At 46.4% G+C, this 23,947-nt stretch overlaps 1 protein-coding gene across 1 annotated transcript in view; it reads left to right on the top strand.

The window, feature by feature from the left end:
* LOC119454032 (receptor-type guanylate cyclase Gyc76C-like) overlaps window positions 1–23,947 on the top strand; it is a 325,333-nt gene that overhangs the window by 102,619 nt on the left and 198,767 nt on the right. The window contains 2 exon segments of the mRNA XM_037716047.2: window positions 20,196–20,572; window positions 21,661–22,047. Coding sequence (XP_037571975.1) covers window positions 20,219–20,572; window positions 21,661–22,047 — 741 coding nt within the window. The 5' untranslated portion in view covers window positions 20,196–20,218.

Here is a 23,947-nt window from a genome sequence, read left to right as displayed (position 1 = left end):
TCGTTGACCTCGCATTATCAACCTATTGTTTCAGAAGTTCGCCCAGTACACTATACAACATGGGTCACTGAGTGTGTGCCAGTGGTCGTGGTACCCATGCTCGTAGTCGTAGTGCCCATGGTCGTAGTGCCCATGGTCGTAGTGCCCATGGTCGTAGTGACCATGGTCGTAGTACCCATGGTCGTAGTGGTCAGTGGTCGTAGTGCCCCACAATCTGTGCGCGCTACTGCGAGATAAAATGGGCTAAAAAGACTTAAATGTATTCGGCTTATGCCGTCGTACTCACCTATTATCAACATTTCTTACCTCGACAGGCATCATACGTCGCCTTCGTCTTCGTTGTGTTAGCTAACAGCTACAGGCGACGACGCCTTGCGTGTGTCATCCACTGTACTGCTGCTGTACCTCGCTCACTCGAGCAAGCTTAGCGTCATTTAGATTCCAGCATTGGCGTTGAATCGGCGTTTTAACTATAGCTCTCCAGAAGCGACATCTAGGTTTTGCAATCAGTGAACTGCAGGAAAGAATTCAGAACTTTTTGGCAGTTTGCTCGATCAATTATTCGTTCCGGCTTGTCTTTCTCGCTTTCCTTCTTTTTTTTTCGCAGTTTTGAGCGCCCTTAATTCGAGCTTCTGGTCGAGAGTCCTATTATATATAGATTCGGACAGCGGACGACCCCTTCATCTTCCTGCCTCCTTATTGGCTAGGCCTACCCGTATATTTATATTAATTTTATTTAGCTTTGGGTTCAGACACAGGGAAGGTCTTGTATGGCAAGGTTATAAGTTTCTTATATGTTTCTTAAGAGCTGTTAGCCCATCTTGCACTGCACGGAATTGGTAAACGCCGCACTGCGTTTGCGAGGCGCGGCCTGTTGCATGCCCTGCTCAAAACTCGAAAGAATCTTCCCCTGCCCCCTCAGCTGAAGCGACCGAGGTAGAGGGGAGTCTTCTTTCAAAAATAGGCTCTGCGCGACGCTTCATTGTCGCCTCGTCTGCAGCTCCGCTTGGCCGCCCGCGACACGCTATTTACTGAGCTTCGGCAACGCCGTTCTCTTTCGGTTTCGCCAGACACGTTAAAGATTTCTACTAAAAAAAAGAAGAAAAAAAAAAGATTATTAGAGTGAACTATGCAGCTATGGTGTCTGCGGTGTAGCCACAATATCGTTGACGTCGCATTATCAACCTATTGTTTCACAAGTTCGCGACGGCGCAACCAGCGATGAAATGGCAGATGTTAGGCCTAACGTTAGCAGACGGGAATACGGCAATGTTGATTAGGGGAGCCAGCGGGTGGTAGCGGATATTATAGCTGACATTCAGAGGAAGAAACGGGAGTTGGGCAGAACATTCAATGGCGTCGGACAGAAAACCGATGGTCTGTAAATAGTTGCTTACAAAAATGGGTGCCAAGAGAATTGGGAAGCGCAGCCGAGAACGGCGGATAATCAGGTGTCGTGATGAAGTTAGGAAACGTGCAGGCATAATTTGCAATCAGCAATTCGAGACAGGGTATAGGTGTGAAAGATGCAGCAGCTCGTCGAAAGGCGTATAATAACGGGGCGTTCGTCATTAATTCATATTTTTTGTCCTTTATTGCTTTCGCTTTCTTTCGCCTGCCAGCCGCCCACCTGTCACGTCACCTCCGCTTCGTCGAATATACGGTTCGTCGGGCGACGGTGTTAAGCCTAACGACGAAGGTGCTGGAGAGAATGAAGTTGCGAGCTGTTCGCGCCGTGTCGCCGGCGAAAGAATCAAAGAGCTCCGCCTCCCCCTCCCCGGGCAACGCGTTCCACTCTCTCAAGCTGACGCTATTTATGAGGGCTTAGTGTATAGAGAACGCTCAGAGCCGAGGCTTTTGTGTAGAGCGTGGGCCCCGGGTAATTATCCCCGCCAGCGTCGAGGCGTCGGTGGCGGCGTTCTTTTGTCTCTGTACACACGCTCGCCCGTTCGAAGCCTATAACATTCAGGTGCACCGCCGGTTAACGTCGGAGTTAGCGATCCCTTGATGATCATGTAATGCGTATAGGATGGATAACCGGTGGACCATTAGAGTTACAGAATGGGTACCAAGAGAAGGGAAGCGCAGTCGAGGACGGCAGAAAAACTAGGTGGGGTGATAGGAAATTTGCAGGCGCAAGTTGGAGTCAGCTGGCGCAAGAGAGGTGTAACTGGAGGTCGCAAGGAGAGGGCTTCGTCCTGCAATGAAAATAAACATAGGCTGATGAGGATCATGATCACGCGGGCCGCGCGCTGGGAACAGTACTTCCACACTGTATATCCCCTCCGGGCGCTTTGTGCCGACAGTTGAGCACGCTACGATCGATAGCTCGTAAAAAGGCAAAAGAACTGATGACAATAATTATCTTTAGAATGTGTCGTATGTACGTTTGTAAACGCTTCTCACTGAACCCTATATAGGCTGCATGCTTCGATAATATGTGTAAAGTCGAATGGTTGGGAAAGCAGCGCTAAAAAACACAGGAACAGAGACCCATAATGCACTATGTGTAGTTTGCACTATGTGTACTATGTGCCTCTGTCCCTGTGTTTGTTTAGCGCTGCTTTCCCACAACTGTTCGACCATGAACCAACTCTCCCGAACCAAGGTTATGCATGTGTAAAGTATTTTAGAGTAAAACGAACTTGGAAAGGTAGGCTGGTTAGGCGTTATTTGCTCTCGGTGTCACATGGCTGGCTCACTTCTGTTATCGATTTTTTTTTTGTTGCAATATTTGACATCGAGAACATTTTCCCATGTGGCCGGATAGGTGCATTTCCAAATGGTCTAGGCACTAAATAGTTTGGCATTCTATAATTTCTGATGTTCCTGTCGCACCGAGTTCAGTCTGTGGTATATACAATCTGTAAACTCGAGATTAAATCTCAGTGAAGAAGTGGAAATTCAATCTGTATTGCAGGCCGCGCGCTTCTCGCGGTTCTGAAGATACGAGAACTGTGTTGAAGCAAAATTTTCACTAAGCACAAATAATTGGCGGCCAAAGGCAATATAAAAACTACACTCAAGAGCGACACCCAATTGGGACAGAGATATTGGGGCCGTAGAATGCTGGCCGTATTCATTGGCCAGCCACCCTCCTTGATAATTTGTATCCTGCATCGCGATTGGTTAGCACGTGATCTTCTAACAGTTTAAGAGTAACAATACATTTTTTTTTTGTGAATATGGGCCCTCTTGTTACAAGTTGCTGCATGGAGATATTGACACAGACAGTAGGTTTTGACAATAAAGCAGAACTTCGCGAAAAACAAAATGTTTATATATCAAAGGTTACGATGCGAAATCGGTAGCGAAGGGTCAGGTCGTCGATGACTGTTAGCGTCTGTCAACTAGTGCCAATGAATTACTTAGTGTTGACATTCCACTAATAAGTTCGTCAAAGCATCAAGACTAACGTATTGTTAGACTTTAGAAATTAAAGATGCGCTAGACAGAAACACTAAATAGTTTAGACTTATCACATATTATTCAGAAACATTATTTTCGTTAGTTTCACGGGATTAGTTTTAACATTTAAAAAGAGACAACCAAGGTCGAAGTTCCACTGTCTCGTATTTCCCTCAACACTAGCGCCGGTACGTCACCTTGTGACGTCACCGATTTGAAATAACTTTCTTACATTTGGGTCATTTTGGCATATTAAAAGTTCTTTAAACTCACAAAGTGCAGTCTTCTACTCGTGTTAGAATAACGACGGTGTCGATATTTACCTCTAACCTCTAAACACTGAACTAGGCCCCAGCAGGCGCCGTTAAATGCTATGACGTCACGACCAACAGTTGCGGAAACTACAATGCGGCGTCGCCACAGGCGTATCGTGTTTTTTCTTGTTTTTTTTTTTTTTTTTTTTTGCGGGGGGGGGGGGGGTCTTCTTTATCAAATCTTTTCTGATGGAGTGGCTCTTGTGGTATTGTAGATGGGTAATGTACTAAGACAGCTCAAATATTTTTCTTCGTGAGTGTCCCTCTGAAGACGTAGATCATTTAGACTCGCAAAGAGCACACACAAAATACTTTGGACAATCAGTTGAGAGTGGAAACTGATTTGATGTTTTCAAGCATTAGAAATGTTTTATTTTTGTTGACATATCCGCAGGGCAGTGACTCCTGCCTCAGTGCATGGCGTCAAGTCTTTCGTCTAACGAGCCGCACTTATCGCACGAAATGCTCTGCGCCGTTCAGGGAGGAACAGCAACGTTCGCACCACCACGATTGCGTGACCGGCGGCGGGGGTGGATGGATGCTTGCTCTTCGAGGTCGACCACTTGTAGTGCTCTCGAAGATGTCATTCACTCGTGACGTCATTCACTCGTCACTCCTCCGAGCGGATAGGAAATGAGTTCAAGTGCTCTCCTCGCAGAACGAGGCTCGAGAATCTTCAAGGACAAATTGCTCGAGCCGCAGGGTCCATTCGCTAAGGGTCTCAACTTCTTTCGAGAACGTTGCTTTTTAACAGGCGTGCGTGAGCATTCCTTTGTTTGTGTGATGGGGGGCGAAATTCGAAAACACTGCGTCAATATTCATCGATAAACTTCTGTCACCAAAGTCTCACGACGCTGATATAAAACTAGGGATGCGGTAATAACGCTATCAATATGCCTTTGGGTTGCCGGGTTCCAAAAGTCTAAGGCTTCGCTCCCTTTCCCGTGCCTGCTTTACCGCGTGCGGATTGTGTTTGTTGGTATACTGGCTTCGTCCCGCGTGTTTCATGGACGCGTCGCCGCTCCTGTCGATTGCCCCGAAGAATCGGCAGAGTGTACAGTCGGGGTGTCCCTGAGCGTCGCCTTATCGGTCGGTACATGTTTGCCGACCCCGTTGTTTGTCCGCGACTTGACGGCATAGTCGGAATTCCAGCAACGATTACCTCCGCCGGTTCCTCCCAGCTGGACACCGTCCTTTTTCGGTGCACCGCGAAGCTAGCGCCGTCCCATTGTGTTGCACTTGAATTCTTGGCGGGGCGGAAACACTGTTCGAGGACCAGACGTCGACGACGAATTGGTGAGTTGTTCGTCGTGGACACACGACGGGCCCAAAACATGCCGACAGATTGTTTTTTGCGGCAGAATCAGAATTAAGCCTTGGCGCTTATACGTGCGTGCGATCGTATCGTGTTTTTTTGTTTGTTTTTTTTTTTTTGTTTACCGCATCACACTTGAGAGTTTAAGATTATCCGTCAAGTTATAACCGTTCGCGGCTGTACTATAAGTCCACTCGAGTCGCCCTGCGATTCGTGAACTAGTTCCCGCCGGTTTGCTGCCACTTACTGGATGGATGGATGGATGGATTAGGCTGAACCCATTAAATCGGGCAGCGGCTCGCGCCACCTAGCCGTGACTAGTAATATATTTCGTGCTTAGGGGCGGGTCAAATTTCGCTCTTCCTTTGATTGCAGCCACCAATCGGATAACCTCCGTTAGGGTATTTCTACCCGCTTAAAGTCTATTTTGCCTCCACTGTCCCTAAACCCCAATGCTTTGAACAAATCAGCCTCGTTGCTTTGCAGTGTAGGGTTAAGCCCTTTACAGAAAAGTATGAGGTGTTCAGCCGTTTCCTCTTCCTCTCCACACGCACCGCACAACCTGTCTATACCTTGGTACTTGACTCGGTACATCTTAGTCCGCAATACTCGCGTCCTGGCTTCAAACAACAAAGAGCGTCCCCTAGAATTATCGTAGATGATTTCTTCGGCAATTTCCTGCTTGAAACTTCTGTATGTTCCCAGTGCCGATTTCGTCTGCATCGCTACTTCCCGCAGAGCTCTCTCTGTTTCTTTAACCTTTTTCTTAACCGATAATTCTTGGTTTTGTGACGATCTTGTGACGCTTTGTCCAACCACAACACGTTAGATAGAGATACGTGCTTGTGTCACGTGGGTCCTCCTTCCAAAGAATTTTTTTTTAAGAAAAGAAACGCTGCGTGGTAAGGATTATGTCTCTCCAGACACTGTACACCGGAAGCTATAATCGGAATACGGTTGGTCATCGCACTAATAGTTCGGTGTGACTCTGCATCGCCAGCTGGCGCTACCAGCGTTGTTTCGGCCGTTATAGGCCGTTTTACGCCCCTTAATTTGTGTCTCGTTAGCCCGGTAGCCCGTTATTCCGCAAACAATACTTCGTTTAGGGAAACGTTAAAGATCCCTAGTGAGGCACATTCGGCGTCGCTGGATGCGGCAGTGACCGTACATTGTGCGACGTTGTATAGGAACGAACGAATCGTGGGGCAAAAAAGGCTTAGCGTTGAGAAAGAAATGTATGTAGTTTCGTCACGAGTAAAGAGCTATGCGAAACAAACATGGAACGAGAGAGAAAGAGAGTGGATGGATTACGGGAAGGCGGGAGGTTAAGAGGGACAACTAAGTTTTTTTCCGGCTCGAGTGCACAACGTAAAGTAATTTACACCATTAAAAGTGAAAAAGCGTGTAAATCTGTCTATAACTCACACCCTCACACCATTTTTAATGCGAGGGTGGAAGTTATAGACGCATTTACACCCGTTTTTCACTTCTAAGGGTGTAAATTATTTTACATTGCGTCTGTAAAATGCAGGAACGATATTTATGAGACAACCGCTCGACCGATTTGAAAGATTGTTGTTACGTTTGAGAGGGTTGATCGCACCCTCTCAAACACCTTACCTTACCTGCAAATTTACATCTTACCTGCAATTTTTAAATATTTACGAAAGTTCTGCAAAAGTCCTATTCGCAAATTAGTTATGTTAGTCTCTTAGTTGTATATTACATCGCTTCTGTACGCTTTAAATGTGTTATATCGTGCAGTTTGTATAGTTGCGATATTGTTTTTCATTGTCAAGTTGCAGATTGCAAGCTCGATATTTGAGTGCAATATTTCAGAGACGTTTCCAGAAATTTTGATGGCTTAAATGAAAAATATGCTTCTTATACTCACTATATGTTAACTTTTTTTTTTCTTTTAAGTGCAACAAACCTCCTCAAGCTCGGTGGAGTGGTCGCTGCGAAAAACGATTTCTCCGTTCCCATCTACCTTAATTTAAAACTCCCGTGCTAAAGCTTCAAAGAAAGCTATACATGTAGCACAGTTGTTAGTTCAGCAGTTTTCTTTTTTTTTTGTCACTCGATAGGAATTGTGCAAGGCATAAATAATGAAAGAAAGTTGAGTACAAGCTTCCAAATCTGCATCATGCAAACTTATGGTTCAGTTGTTAGTTCAGCTCACTTGCGAGTTCAGCGCTCGTGGCAACGGTTTAACCTTTCTTTGCGTCCTGGTCTTTCCTTTGCTGCTGCCTTAGAAGATCTCAGGACACGTTTTCGAACGTGTGTTTGCCGATGTTGTTGGGAAAACGCCGGTCGACGGTTGTAGCGCCGAAACGTTCTATAATTGGGTCGCGCGGGAAAAAAAAAAACAATTGACACCCGATTTTTACGTTGATGCGCGTGTTTCATCAAGTGCTTTATCTTTGTACTAGACTTGTTTCAATGACAAAGTGTAGGGGAGGAAAAAAAAAATAAAACGGTTCCAGTAAACCAGTCGATACTGAGCGAAATGTTTGCAATATCCGGTATTTCGCTATAAGCGGTGTCGGCACGATATTTTAGTTCCATTACAGAAATGTGCGCTCGGTCACCAGGATGTCTATACGGAGTTTGTACAGGATGATGTTTGCTTTTATTTATTATTATTTTTTAAATACATTTCACGGAGGAGGCACTGCCTAATATTGGAACTAACAGCCAAGCTTCGCTAGGAGAAACATGACATTCAACATTGAATGAGCGGTTGTGCTCGGCAATGCAAGTACTTGGTGTAGCCGTGTAAGCGCAGATGAATAACATTACAAAGACATTTATGCAATTCGCCACTGTGGTGGGAAATGTAATTGATTCCTCTGACAAAGTCTAAGTATATTGTGAACGTGCCAGTAGCCGAACTTATAGGGTGCTGGGTTGAATCTTGATCACTTGCTTATCGCGTTCAATCAATTGCTTATAGCCCGACAATTGCTAGCGGCGCTCTTCTCGCTCTGTGTATCTCTCAGCGATCCGAAGGATCGACGCACGAATTGCGTTTTACTCAATTTCGCTTTCTGTATTTTCTTTTCCTTTTTTTTTTGCATGTGCGCGGATGGGCTGGTTGTTTCCTTTGTGTGGCCTTTCGCTTGGGAATTGCGGACTCTTTGAAACAATTTTCGTAAACGAAAGTGATGTTTGTATTGACTGAGAAAACACGAAGAAAAGAAAGAAATTGAGATGGACAAGGAACATACTCTCGTGGTACGGTCGAGTTGTTTCGTTAAACGAATTTAAGAAAGTCTGGTCTTTCAAAAAGTCGCAATACAATTCCTCTTGTCTTTCTCTCGACGTTTCGCTGCTGTTAGGTAACTTTCTGTGAGATGTACTTAAATACCGTGAAGCCATCTTTAGGAGAACTTCGAACTCGTGTCCCGAATGTGGTAATATAATTTCGTTTGTCTTTCTATTGATTTCATTGCCTCAATTTTGTATACTTTTGGTGAAGTTGTAGTTAAATGTCAGGCGTCGTTATTTCTGGGATATGGATTGTCCAGACGTCTTCAAGTAGTCTTATTTGCCCTCTTATCAACCTACGTTTCGGCCCGCATAGGTTTGGTAAATGGTGCGGGCGTTGGAACATACGTCACTGAAGGACCGCAGCTATAAATAAAATAAAAAATAAACTCCAAGGAATGATAAATGGGAAGAAAAAGAAAGTATGCAAGAAAAAAGAAGACAACTTAAGAACAAAGAAAACATATACAGTAAATCGTCAGATGAGTAAAGCTTAGCCTTGCGCCGCCATATTTGTTTTACCGGATACCCTTATATATCTGCCGTACATCAAAAGGAAGCTTCACCGCAGGAGCTCTTACCTGAACACGTGGGCACAGAGAAATATTTTGATCGACATCCATTTATGATAAAGTCGATCATGTTTGCTATACCTAAAAGAAACAAGTTTAAATCTACCAGCTGTACGCTACAGATAATTTATTTAGGCCATCAATTCTTTTTTACAATAATTGCTGGAAATATAAAAAAAAACTAAAATAGAAAGAACTGAAGCATCGAGTCTGCAACTCGGAAAGAAAAAAAAAAACAATATCGCAAGTTCTGTAAGCTGCACTAATTGAGGCATCCTAAGCGGACGGAATTGGTGTATCATATACCGCTCTGGAGTATACGACGAAATCTGTAATACGTTTGCAAAACTCTTCTAAATGCTCTAAATAGTTCGCCGAGCTCAAAAATATAACGTATATCAGTGTCTGCTTCAGGTGCTCACAGGTGCGGCATACATTCTTTTCACCATCCTTTGTTGATAAATCGCATATGTATCTTACAAAGGATGTGTGCGCAGAACAAACTTTAAGAAATGCGAGCTATCACCCCCTTCCCTTTGTCGAGCGCGCCGGATTTCTGTCTTTAAAATTTTAATGTGTACGAGTTGGTAGGTATCGTTGATATTCACTTGCATCTCAACCGAAAGTACGAACTAAAGTCAAGAAAAAGTCAATAGAAACACAGTCTTATTATTATTGCGACTATACTTAAGGGCGAGGGCCGTAAGTGCACAAATTGCTTTCGAACTTCCAGGACGATCTTTCTGTATGAGTGGAGGGGTATTATGGGACGCGCCCAGCATTTCCACTGCTTATATAGTACTGAAAGGACGGGGCATATCTCGGAATTCCCCGAAATCATGCTGCTGCGGGCTCTACACTGCTTCGCTACATGAACCATGAAGCGCTTTATCGCGGCGTATATAGGAAGTAACTCCCAATTTAGTGTGCGCTAAATTTAAAGTTTACATGTTGGCAGGTATCATTGATATTCATTTGCATCTGAACCGACGAAAGTACTGAACTAAAGTCAAGAAAAACTCAATAGAAACACAATCGTATATTTATTGCGACTATTTAAGGGCGAGTGCCGTAAGTGCACACAGGGCTTTCGAACTTCCAGGACGATCTGTCTACGCGAGAGTGCAGAGATATTTTGGGACTCGCCGAGCACTTCCGCTGCTTAAATGGTTACTGAAAGGACGTGGCTTTTATCTCCGAAAGAATGCTGCGCCGCGGTCTCTGCAGGGTTTCCCAACATGCACCGTGAAACGCTTTATCGCGGCGTATACGAGGAAGTGAATCTCGGTGCTTCTGATTTAAGCGTGCGATGGTCCACGTTATCTGCACGCCTATCTTTCTTGTCCAACCATTCCTTTTATAAATGTAAGGTCACCATCGCTGTGAGAAAATGTTCCCGGATAGCGAAAAATTTTATCTCAAGCCTTTTTGTTCTGTATCCCAGCACAACTGCATGTGTTCTCTGCTTTTGTAAAATAAAAATAAAGAAGTAAGAAATATACTGAATGGGGAACCACAGACAGACAAAAACGTTATACTGAATAAGAAGTTAATGGAAAAAAGTATTTATACAAGACAACAAGGATGCAGTTGTTGCCAGCTTGCCGACAGCTTTCTTTCTTGTCCAACCATTCCTTTTATAAATGTGGCATTGTACTGCGACACGAATGAATGAAAATTTCAGACTGGACAAAGAGCAGAGTCCACACGCGGGGCTCTGCTGAAGTTTTCCTCAGACTGTTTATCGATTTTGTAGATAAGCTTCTCTGTAGGCGTCGTTCAGACGCGAGAAATAATCGCTTATTTGCGATAGTAACCTTCGTTTAGTATTTGCATTAGTTCGGTAAGGCTGTTGTGCGTCATTTTTTTTTCCGAGCGTGAAAGAAGCCCCGCGAATACCCGCAAAATTGCCGCGCGCGACTGGCCGCTCCAGCCACTGTGCGCGTATTCGCGGGCATTCTTTCACGCCCGGAAAAACTTTTATGTAGGACGTATTGAGCGACAGAAAGCTGTCCGCAAGCGACGGCAAACAACGTAACCTTGGTTCTGTCCAACTACGTGGCATTTGCATATATTTAAATCTTGGCGCATGATAGTTTGGACACCCTGTATAGGCACACACCTGAATCTGCAGATGGAAAGAACCGACAGAAAGGAAGAAGGTAAACTGCCTTGTGCAAACTGCAACGTAAACTGTCTGTGGCTTTGTCAGAGAAAGAGCTTGACTTCTTGGTACAGACGGCACGTGGCACTTTACTACTGTCTTGCTTTCTGTCGGTGCTTTCGATTTGCAGTTTCAGGTGTGTGGATATATATATATATATATATATATATATATATATATGCTCAAGATCCGCAATAAAACCTTAGTCCAAAGTCAGCGCTTGTCCTGTCTCAACCTGTCCATTGTAGGTACTGCGTTATGTATTCGGTGTAACCCTTTTAATCGCCGTTTTCTGCAAAGGTGCCTTTAGTCCTTTCTCTCTCTCTTTCTTTACGTGATCTCTTCACCGGTTTACAGTAAGATGTAGTTTCAGATACTTCAAAAGCGTAGCACTTAAGTGCCCGTTCAACCGTATCATCAGCAATGACTTTCCGGATTACGTTATTGTTCTCTTTAATTTGTGGGTGTCCTTAATTGCCTCTTAAAGCGTGAGTCATCTTACCGGAAGAATAAAACTTGCTGCTGGAAAGTGGCCAAGGTACACCAGTAAACGACGGCAAGCGAAAGTATATGTAAATTACGTGTTTCGCTTGCGTAGAATGACTCCCTATCGAAAACAGTGGGCTCCCGTGAAGACGAAACGGTTTAACTCGAATGTTCGGATATTACGAACAGTGCGCAAGTGCTTGGTTTGGCTTCCCGCTGGCCACACGGAAACACAAATCCGCTTAAAAGGAATCTTTAGCTGTGGAGCTCCTATCTAAGTACACGGGAAAGTAGATACCACTCGCTTGGGCAAATTAAATACTGCACTGATTTTGATTAGGTTTCGTACGTTTAAATATAAAGTCACAATCTGGTAACTGTACAAACCAGATTTTTTATATATATTTCGTCAGTTATCTTCACAAAAAAATCTTTATAATTGAAAAATAAAGAAACAACTAAAGGGGGGGGGGGTACCAGGTGGTCAACTCTGTAACGCAGTAATAAATAGCGATATCGCGTTTCCGTAAGCCGCACGTACTAAGATATATAGAGCGGGAAAATTTGGTTATACACCACTATGAAGCATATACCACTAATTTTTGAGTCGGACTTTTGCAAAACCCCCGTAAACATTGCATCAATTTCGCCTTAGCTGTAAATTCACGTATAAATTTTGTCCGTTTTAGGTGGTCTAACAGTTAGTTTAGAGAACTGCAACATGTTTCTTTTTTTTTCTGCCTTTTTTGTGTGCAGAGTTAGGGGATCTATTAACTTCGTGCTTAAGTTCTTTTCAGACTGACAAAATTTCGGGAAGCTCGTGTAAAATATCTCAGGAACTTTTTTTTCAGATTTCAACTTTTTTTTTCACATCTATTGTAATAAGGAAATTGGAGTTAGCCTTGAGCTAAAGCGTCCTCTTAACGCGAATCTACTCATACGCCTTACGTGCAAGTGTGCCCGATGCCACGTAAAAGCACATTGCGCCTTCGCAGCGATGCCACTTATAGACGACGTATTTGACGAAGAGCTTTTATGTATAATAACCCTGTTTATGCAATCACAAGAGGCCCCCTGGCAGTTTGAATTCAAACCTCTGGGACCTCCTGCTGTAATACTCTTACCATGTAACTCTAACGTGACTGTCGCAATAAACCTAACCTGACTTGCGTCAAACAGTTGAAACTATCGGACGCAGCTATTTGTCGACGTCAAGGTATTCTTGCGGCATCGTCGAACGAGTGTTGGTCAGCGTTCGTTGAACGTTTTCTGTAAACGGCAGGCAGTGTTGTCGATAAAAGTGCGCTGCAGCATGCAGTACGCGTATACCCTTAGAAATAATCGCGGCTGCTGCACCTAAATAAGAGGAACATCTCGAGGAAAGATAAAACGTTGATCGTTGTTACCTTCCGTTCCTCTCCTTGTAGGGTGCAGTGTGTCATTTTTGTTGCTGTAATACTTCGGCCTGTTAGCTGCATTAAATTAAAAAGAAATTATTAAGCATCAACAAGCAATTGCGGCAATTGAAAGTTTTTTTAACAACGCTTTGACAGGCGCGCGGTTACTTTTCGCGTTTGCCCGCCAGCACCCGTCGTTACCTCGTGACAAGACTTTCAATTCCTCACCGTCACATCGAATCACTAGAACTGAAACGCAGGAAAACTTACGTTTTATTTCCCCGGTCGTAATCAATAGATCTGTGCAAAGTAAAGCAATCTCGAGTTTTGAAAGAATGCGGGTACCAATATGAGCATGAATTGGGATTATTCGCGCCTGTTCCTTTCGATTAACTTTATGTAGCATATCACTATTGGCGCGCGACGTCAAGAATAAATATACAGCCATGCTGCTTCCGTTGGCCAAATTCATTTTCAGGATCAGGTGCTGGGAACCTTGAAAGATAGCTGCTGGGGTATTAGGGACGCTCTGATGGCATCCAGTTATGTTGAAATGTCGTGCAATGAGTAGATGTAACGTACGTCTGTTCATGGGGTGTAAAGGCAGGCTTGCAAGAAGAACCAGACGGACAACACAAACACCGGTTGTTCTTGTTGTCCTCGGTCTACTTACGTCCCTGTTTGCACACCTGTCTTTACATTCACTGAATCCCTGTCACGTCGCTTAGTCATTTAAGGTATATTTATTTTCTTTATTTCAAGTTACATCATGGTCAATGCATTAATTGTAGTGAGCAATGGCTGTGAACAGCCAACAACAATGAAATGTTGTTGCTTATGTTATACTTTACACGTGCGATCTAGTAAGCCCACACGCTGTGTTTGAGGCATCGTTCATTTTCTTCTTCCGTAAGCGTCGAACACCGCGCACGCATTGTGTCAATGGAGCCAACGCATTAATAGATTGGCTCACACACGCCACATTACACAACCTTCAAAGTGAATATGGCTGTATCCGCCGTTTTCTGAACAATATCTTAAGTACATGACGAACTATTGATAGCTACTGTGACAGCCGTGATTAATTTTTTTTCTCAGCACGTGACTTTTAATCTATTGTCTGTAAAAAGGACGAACCATAAGTGCGCAATTAGCGTTTGCCACAGTAAACGCAGCACTCGCTAATGGGGTTGTAATGCGGCTGTCCTGGCTTGGTACCCTTTCGGTGTTTGCCAGCCGGGGTTAGAAACACTGAGACAGCCCGGGTTGGGCCAAAACATCCTAGAGGGTTGGACGCCGTCACGGCGTTCCCCACTCGCAGGCTATTGGGACGAGCCCGATGGGCTGTCTGTGTACTGGTTTGGCGGGACTCTGAGGCGACGTTAGCTACCCCGTGAGCAAATAACGATTCTGTGCACATAAATATTGCGAAATCGCCGAAAATGACATGAAGATCGGCAGGGACATGATGGACATCAGCTGTAGAAGAAAATTGATTGCTCTCCCGTAATCGATAGTAGACGTAAGCATGAAATGGCTACCGGCAAAGCAGGTTGGTTGGAGATGATACTAGCCACAATCTTAAAGTGGGTGTAGTGCATGTTCGCAACGGCACACCGCACCACACCGCACCACGCCATACTGCATGTGCACTGGTCCATGTGGATGCAATTGTTTCTTGCCACTGATGCCTCATTGCAATTAACTCGTCTCGGCGAAACAGCCATCCGCGGCGCGCCGGACGCTGCCAGCTTGGTCACGCAGCGTGGCGCCATCTGTCGAGCCGGCGCAAAACCTGCGCCGCCGAACTCACGGACCGCTGGCGTTGAAAAGAGCACAAGCAACCTTTTCTCAGTGCCAAAAGATAACTAGTCAAGTGTATGGTGCACTGTATCTGCCTTTTGAACGTCGCTATTTGAAATGAGAAATAAAAGTTCAGCGTACTAGAAGTTACAGTTTGAGTCATATTATGAGCAACCATTAGGAAGAAATCGGAAGCAATATTTTTTTTTGTAACCTGTTTGAGCAGTACGTATGTAATGCGGTCCTGTACAGGGGGTTGGGGGCCAGAGACCGTATTTTCTTAACTTTTGACTGGTTGCCCGGGATGATCTCGTTTTGTTTTCGCAACGATGCCCGGATGTTCTCGTTTGAGAACCCGGGCATCGGTTTGGTTTGGTTTATCCGGTTTGGGAGAACCCGGATAACGGCTCTGGCTTCTGGCTCAAGGTCACTTGAAGGTCGCCGACAACGGGAGCTAATAGGATTTGATGTTTAAAATAGTCTAATGGTTGTTTTGTTATAATTTTATGAGGATATGCAAAAGTCCGTAAGCAGGATTTCCCACAAAGCTAACTTTCCCTAACCAAGATGGCCGCATTCCTGCTATAGTATCTCCGTAAAAGCTTAGGAACGCGTTTTGAAACGTTGGGCCGTGCGGCGAAAGGACGGTGGCGCGGGAATGACGTCATTGACCACTATGTTGACACTTCAATTGCGATTCTAGCCCGAGGTCCGCCATCTTGGTTGCGTCAGAGAAGGTGTGCGGAGAAGCGAACTTGCAGGTTTTTTCATATATTTCCTACCGAAACGCTTCGTATGCAGTCCAATAATTCCGCATGTTTCCGGAACACTTCGTGTTCGGGACTCTTCGTGTAGATTCGGTAAGAATTATAGCCGAACCCGGATATATCGCACCCACTTATAACGAATTATTGTGTATAACGAACAGCAGTGAAACCCCCTTGAAATATTTTACATAAATGTTTTATTTTATTTATCGAATTACCTGCATATCGAACTTTTTTGTGATCCCCTTCAGACTCGATATATCCGGTTTCGACTGTATACGGAAAGCGTAACGTAAGTTAATGCAAATATTGGGATTTGTGCATGCCAAAATTTGCCAAAATTGACATTCGGGCGAGTTCGTCCACTTCCTCAGCCCTCGTCCGTGTCTGTGTTGCGCTGTTGGACTGGACAAACTTTATTTGGGTCCCGCAGGACGCGCTTAGGGCGTAGTGGGCGTCTACCCAAGAATTACGTGTACCAATGTTTTGGTAGGGTCGACGTTCTCTTGAGACGGGATTGAATATCTCGAATAATATTTGCAAGTACAGATGATCGAGTTAAGCATTCGCTAATCCTCGTTCGGCCGCTGAGCACGAATTCCCGTGTTCTATTCCCTACCGGACCGGCCGCTTTCCAGTGTGGAGGCGGAATTTTGAATCCCTCGTACACGGATCGCTTCTTCTTAACGCGCGCTAGAAAATAAAATTAAAAAAAAAACGAATTTTGTGAGGAGTAACCCGCAGCCCTCTTACTCAAGCGTCTCGCTTACCTTAGCCTTCGTGTGTACTGCGTTATTTTATTCACAGCCATTGTGGTTTTTTTTTTTTTGTGTGTGCAAGGAACTGACAAGCAGCGCAATTCAGAAAACAGTGTGCACAGCAAAACAGTTTACACCCTTAAACATCAATAAGGGTGTAAATGTGTCTATAACTCGCGCCCTTACACCCGAAAATGGTGCAAGAGCGTGCGTTATAGACACATTTACACCCTTATTCACGTTTAAGGGTGTAAATTGTTTTGCTGTGTACGGGCATGGTAAATGCGAATAATAACGCTCTCACACCTTCCTGCGACATGTGTAGGCACCTGCGTGGGATTATCTACAACATTGAGATCGTCTCTTGATTATTCTATCCCTTATAAGTCTTTATCATCGTTAATCTAGAAAAAAAAAAGCTGACGTATATAATACCTAACGGACATGTATCAAACAATGGGATACTAATAAGCATGTCTTCGATCCCTAATTATATATGCTTGAATGCTGAATAGGTGTTGTCCCCATGACTGTGCGCTGCGCTGTGTGTAGCGGTACATTTCGCTTAGCATTGCGTGCAGATCTTGTATTATACTATACGCAGGCTAGCAATGGCTAACCCATTACGCATGCAGCGGTCGCTCGCTTATTCCGCGCTTAAGGCGTATCCTTATTAATTTATCTCGCCCGCGTCTAATGCTATTGTTTAACTACGGACGCTATAATTTCCCCTCCCACGTGTATAGGGCTATGCATCGAACCGCGCGTCTCACACCGCATACCACGTCGCGGTGTCGATGTGTTCCTTTTTTTTTTTTTATGAGCGTTATAAGCGCGGCGGACTGAATAGGAACGAGAAGTCTACCTCATTTGCATTGGAGGGCGTCAGCGCGCGACCTTTCTCTTTGGGATTAATGGTTCCAGCCGGCGAATTAAAGAGCGTACGTGAGCGTGATCCAGAAGGGCCGGTATTTTGTAGCGATGCGTTATGCTTTATTCTATACTATCAGCCGGCCGCTGCAGCGGCCGGCTGATCCCGTTGATAACGTGAGCGGACCGTCGCTCTGACCACTGACCAAGCGCGAAAAGGCATTAGCATCGGAAAGGCATCGCAAGAGTTGTACAAACTGTTCCGCGCGCTTCTCGGGCGTAGAAAAGATTAGACTTTAGCAAGTGCGAATGTTGGGAAACAGTTGTTATAGATATCTTTATAGTGGATGCGCTAAAGTTGGTCTCAAAATGTCGGAACGGGCGTCATCGACGCCATCGTGACGTGATGACACAGCTAAATTTGCTGACGTAGCTTATAGCAGTGGGGCTACGGCGAGTAGTCACATATGACGTCACTGCATGCCGTTTCGTTATCCTGTTCACAGCTTCCACTTGCGCTGCTGGAGATAAGCGGATCTCTGTAGACAAAGCGCTGGTCGTGCTGCTGGCTGTTCAACAATATGGCGGCCGTGATGACGTCACTGCATACACCCCCCCCCCCTTCCCCCTTTAAGGAATGACGACGCAACTCATTAAAGAAATAAACAAGATTGCTGTGCGGAGGTTCTTCCCGCTGCGCCCGCGCGTGACAGCCGCAGTGATGACGTCAATGGAGCCAGCCGGCGTACTGTGACGTCCTGGCGCGTCCACCTCCCGGGTACCGAAACCCAACCGGGTTCGTAGAGACAAACAATTATCGTGGCAAACCATTTAGGCTTCGCTGATGCGCTTGTCAATACCGTTTTCTACGGTTTAGGGCGTTAAGACCATCGTTTAAAACGCGAACCGTAAAACTGCAAGTCGAAGAAGTGTCGTGTCCGCACTCCTGTGAATATCGCCGCTGCGCGGCGAACTCGCTTACCTGGAGTTTTTCGCGCGACTCCGGTCTTGCGTGCGCGTGTAGCGGACTGCGGAGGATCTGCGGACGTGCTAAATAAAGTAAGTATAGCTCGCGGCCCAGTCGATGTTTGCAGGGAGCGTTCGATTGCTTCCTGCGCGTGCCCCCTCTTCTAAACCCCCCCTCCCCTCAGTACCTCTTCCCATCAGACCTTCAAAGCTGCTGTCCTTATCGAAAGCACGACAACATTGATCCTGGGTATGCGCTCGGACACCTGCTTCCTTTCTATCGAGGTATAGTGAGTGCGGTTCTTTCATCATTGCGAAGTCGGTGGCTAATGGGGGTGGAGGGAGTTAGGGGGGGGGGGGGGGGGCAGGTTTGTTGAGATTGAATGAGGGACCGATAAGCGGCGAGAAGCCGCAACGCGGTCGGTATCTGTCGCTTCCTGGTGTTGGAGAGAGTCGATCGACGCGGGCGGGAAGGCACGCTGGGTAACTCATAAGCGACGAGGAAATCGGGGAGGCTGTGTTAAGAGTCTGTTAAGTACATGTGTACTTTGGAAGAGTCGCCTGTGCGTACAAAAGTCACCGAAGTGGCGCTTTCGCACCGAATGTTGAACACGCCCTACTGCAGCTACGCGCAAACCGGCGTCGACGCTTCGGTCGCCTCCTCTCCGAAATGGAGCCCTCTGGAAGATCAAGGCATCGTCGTATCCGGTAGGAGTATATATATATATATATATATATATATATATATATATATATATATATATTAGCTTCGTTACCTTGCATGGGCGCAGATAGTTGGATAGAGCGTTCTTGAATGGCTGCGTCAGTCTTTGCGCTCGTTGTTTTTCCGTGCTATAAGCGTTACCTATGGTTGGATAAAGCGTTCTTCTATGGATGCGTCAGTCTTTGCACTCTGTGTTCTTTTTTTTTTGTGCTAAGCGTTACCGGTGGTTGGATAGAGGGTTCTTGAATGGATGTGTCAGTCGTTGCGCTCTTGTTTTCTTTTTCGTGCTAAACGTTACTGCAATCGCTGACGCGTTTTACCTGGGCTAGATTACCCTGCTCATCACTCACGGTGCGGGAAAGCAGCTTGTTAAGGGCTTGCTGATGCGTCAAGACGGAACGTACGAAAAGACGCGGTGCGTTGTGTTGTCTTTTAGTCACGTGTACACGCGTTTGTAAACAGTGTCCTTTAGCATGCATTAAAAAAAAATGTGATTGAATGATGGATGTTGCGTGTACAGTGTGGCTTGAACTCTCAACTTGAAGTTTGCATACTTTTGAATTTGTGCGTCTAATAAAGAAAGGCGCGTTAAGATTAGATATTGGGGGGCTGTGGTGATGTGCGGACAATATAAGCAGGCAAGCGATTGAATGCGCACGTTGAGGTTATGCTGAAATGGCGGTGTTTATATTGATGAAATATGTTAGCTATTATATTTCTATTTATAAAAAAAAACGCATAGCTCAACGGCAACGCTAAGCGAGCTGATGCGATAGCATTCGAGTGCTCTGTTCATTCTTTTCTTATCGCCCGTATCTGTTAATGACCAGCTGATGGTTTGCCCTTCACACTTTGTTGCGAGTATTAGGAAGTATACACTATTAATATCATGTGAAGTTTCTGACCTGTCTGTAGCAATGCATCTTCCATAATCAGCCTCAAGTCGGAATTAATCGTAGTCAAAGGTAAAAATGGACGCTGACCATAAACATAACTGATATCAAGACGCTTCGGCTCCCTTACGGCATCCTTGTTCGCAATGATCGATCGATTCATTGTGAACAGGGCTCCTGCACTCATTGCGAACGAGGCCTCCCCTATGGAAGCCGTAACGTCTTCACATATTTATGTTCGTGGTCCCCTTTCATTTTCTTTCTTTTGACTAAGAACCCTACAGTACTTCTAGATGAAGGGTGTTGAACTTGCCTATACAGCTTCGCTGTCCTTGATGTACGCGTATACCAGTTGTTCAGATTTGTGTGCATCTGCGAATATTTACAGTAGGTGTTTAAATAACGTGATTTCGAACGGAATCACCGACACCGAAACGTTGAGATCGATGACCTCTGACGTCTATGGCTACGGTCTTTCGTGTTCGCAGGAGCCCCGCCAGGAGCCGGTGCCATGGGACCGGGCGGCGGGGTACCAGCGGCGCCTCTCAGGCTCCTGGTACCCCTCCTGCTGCTGCTGCCGCCTCTGCTGCTCCTGCTGGCGCCGTGCGTGTCGCTGATACGCGCCGACGACTCGTCGACGAGCCCGAACTCCCTGCCGTTGTCGTCGTCGCCGGCGACGAATGCGTCCGCGACGACCGCGGACGTCCTCGGAACGGTGCCGTCCGGAAGTCCGCTGGCCCGCGGAGACCCGGTGACAGACCTGTCCTGGGCCGTCAACCGATCCCCGTCGCCCTCCGTGGAGGTGAGGGTGGGTTCGACGGAAGGGGACGTCGCGGTGAAGGCGAGCAGTGACACGGCACACCAGGTATATAATACGCCCGCGATCCGCCCGAGTATTTTAATTACCAGCTTTGTGGGGAGCTGGTGGCGGTAGCCCAGTGACTGTTGAAGCTTATTGGAGTCTATTGAAAGCTTATTGGAGGCTTATTGGAGACTATTGGAGGCTTATTAGCGCTTATTGAAGCTTATTGACAGTCTTATAAAAGTTGAGAGACATTTCTTTCCATTGAACCCATAGCCGTTTAGTTTAGCACGGGTTCTAAGATATAAACAAAACACTATAAGTATATATGATACGCGGCAACGGTATGGCGCGACTGATGCTCGAGTACGCGGGTTTTAATCTGGCCGCGATAGCCGCATTTTGATGGGCGGCGAAATGCAAGAACGCTCGCGTAGTACTTAGATTTAGCTGCGCTTCAAAGAATCCCCAGGTGGTCGAAATCAATTCGGAGGGGTATAGTGTCTCCCTAAAGATTTATAGGAACATGGGGACTTCGTACAGGGGCACTCTTATATTAGTGTGGGGCCTTCTTACAGGGGTACAGTATCTTCTTACAGGAACAAAGGGACTCCTTACAGAGGAATATGGTCTTGTTACAGGGATATAGTGACTTCTTACTGGGGAATGTGGTCTTCTTACTCGTGTATAGGGACTTACACAAGGATATAGTCTTCTTACGGGGGTATAAGGACTTCTTTCAGGGGAATATGGTCTTCTTACTGGGGCATAGGGATTTCTTACAGGACATTATGGTCTTCTGACAAGTGTGTAGGGTCCTGTTATACTACAGTATAGGGCCTTTTTACAGGCCTACAGTGTCTCATTAAAGACTTATGGTAATATAGGCGCTTCTTACAGGAGTCCTCTAATAGGAGTGCAGGGTCTTCTTACAGGGGTACAGTGTCTTCTTATCGGAATGTAGGGATCTAATTCTTAGAGGGATGTAGGGTCTTCTGGGCATATAAGGGTATTAGGCTTATGCAGGACCTTACGGCCACGATAAAGGGCCGATCATCCAGTGTGTTTCTGTTAGTACCGGCCGAAACTTTCTAATAACAACAAAAGACCCCCTTGAAACTGTTTCTTCGTTTCTCCTTCCTTGGGTCCAGCCCGTACAGGCGGCGCCGTCTAACCCGGTGACGCCCGCGGCGGCGGCCGGCACGGCGACGCCGACGACGACGACGCCGGTGGCCGAGCGCAAACAACTGCTCGTCGCCTACCTGAGCAACGTGGCCGGCACGGACAACTTGCGTCGCCAGGGCCTGGTGGTGTCGGGCGCCATGAAGTACGCCGTGGAGCTGGTGAACCGGAACCGCTCGATCCCGGGATACCGGATGGAGATGATGTACCGCGACACCCGGGGCGAGATGCTCCACGGCACCCGGGCGGTGCTGGACTGCTGGAAGGGCGGCGCCATCGCCTTCTTCGGACCGGAGGACTCCTGCTACGTCGAGGCGGCCGTGGCGGCCTCGCTCAACCTGCCCATGATCTCATACGTGAGTGGTGGTGACCGTGCGCACGGTATACCCTTTGTCTCTTCTATATATCCCCGCCTGTCGCGATTTTTGGCGACACGTCTTCCGGAGACCCGAAGGCAGATCAGCGTCGTGCAGTCAAACCCGGATATATCGAACCCACGTATAACGAATTATTGTGTATAACGAACAGCAGTAAAATCGCCCTTGAAAATTTTTGTGTGAAATTTGTATTCGATATATCGAATTACCTATATATCAAACTTTTTTGTGATCGCCTTCAGGTTCGATATATCCGTGTTCGACTTAATCGTTTTAAGGTGCGAATATATAGTCCGGAGTAAGGCGAGCGCGCGGCCAAGCGTGTGGTGCAGTTACGCTACGCCGGCGAAATGTGCACGCTTTGCATTTTAACGTCACGGCGAAGCCGGCGTGACGACGGCGCGGGAAAGAAGACGCGTCCTGTCTCACGTCGGAGCCGCTAGAGCAAAGCGTATCGCGCGAGCTTGGCTGGATTGCAGCCTGCGGGCGTGTATACAGGTCGGGGGCTCTGAAGAGAGTGCGCTCAGGTAGTGCCTTCGCCGAACGAAAAAAAAAAAAAGCGCTTACTCATCGCGCAATTGCGCGCATGCGCTGCGGCGACGGATGATCGCCGTGCAGTGCTCCTTCGCGGGCCATGCTTGGCGCGTTTTTTGACGCTGCTGGCGTCGGTTGCCTGACGTATACTGACTTCACCGGCCGCTGACTGGCACGCTGGAAACGCCGCATTGGTACTATGGTACCATACTGGTATGTCACAAACAGGTTTTTCACAAACAGGTATTTTTCTCTTTATTCTGTTAAATACGTAAGCCAGGGGCTGAAAGATACACCTCCATGTGCATAGACCAAGTATAACGGCCTTCTCGTGTATGTTATCATGGCGTAGGGGCTTGTTCGAGAAAAGAGCGCTAACATTTGTTTGAATTTTCAACACTTTTGGCGTCGTACTGCGGTGTAATACTCTTTCAGGACACGTTCATCGCCGCGTGATCTGTTCACACCGCGCTTGTTGATTTTAAAATGGCCCAAACCTGTTAAAGATCTCTTTAAACGAGACACTACTATGCTGACGTTCTGTGGCTGTGTCTAACAATCACATCCGAGGTTATAACAACTTCTAGCTTGGGAAAAAAAATAACAGCGTTGCAAAATATGTTTTCTAATGACACTGGACGTTGCCAATTAACTGTTAACCTTTTCTTCTGTGAAAACCGATATCGGTTTCCTTTGTAGCTTCGTGGAGCATTCGGGTGGATGACAATTTTCCCTTTCGTGGTATTTCCTGTACCTTGCGGGATTCCATGGACTGAACTGATTTGCCACCTTATCCAGTGGCTGGTAATGGATTCATTCATGACTAAAGACGCGAAAGAAAAAAAAAGCGTTGCCAGGCTGTATTCGTTTAGTTGATTTGCCGGAGCAGTCAGTTGTTCCCCTCTCGCGAAAAGCTTTGCGTGCTTTTCGAGTTATTGCCCGATTCCGTCTCGTCTTTGTCGCTGCGAAGTGGCAGTTGCTTGAGTGTTCCTCGTTGTCACCGTCCTCGACTGTGCAACGCTTGTTTGCCCCAACTTCCTTGCGCTGCCGCTGGGAAGATAAGAGCGCGCGCCACGAGAGTCACTGTAATTACAGCAAGAGTGCAGTGTCTGCGTATAGGGCGCAGCGTGGACGAAGAGTGACTGCGCCATGCCGTAAATGCTGGTTTACGCTAGAGCCGCACCGCCCGCCTGCCGCACGCGTGCGGTCGTGCTAAAAACTGCATAGGTCGCCACACTGGTGCACAGATTTCGGTTTACGCTGCATGTGCGGACACAGTGTCAACAGAAATTTGTGCACCAGTGGGCGGCATAGGTAGTCTTTAGCACGACCGCACGCGTGCGGC

Source organism: Dermacentor silvarum, chromosome 5, assembly GCF_013339745.2.
Source record: "Dermacentor silvarum isolate Dsil-2018 chromosome 5, BIME_Dsil_1.4, whole genome shotgun sequence".
Lineage (NCBI taxonomy): Eukaryota > Metazoa > Arthropoda > Arachnida > Ixodida > Ixodidae > Dermacentor > Dermacentor silvarum.
The sequence above is the reverse complement of the archived record's forward strand: the minus strand, read 5'-3'. Positions and strand labels throughout refer to the sequence as shown.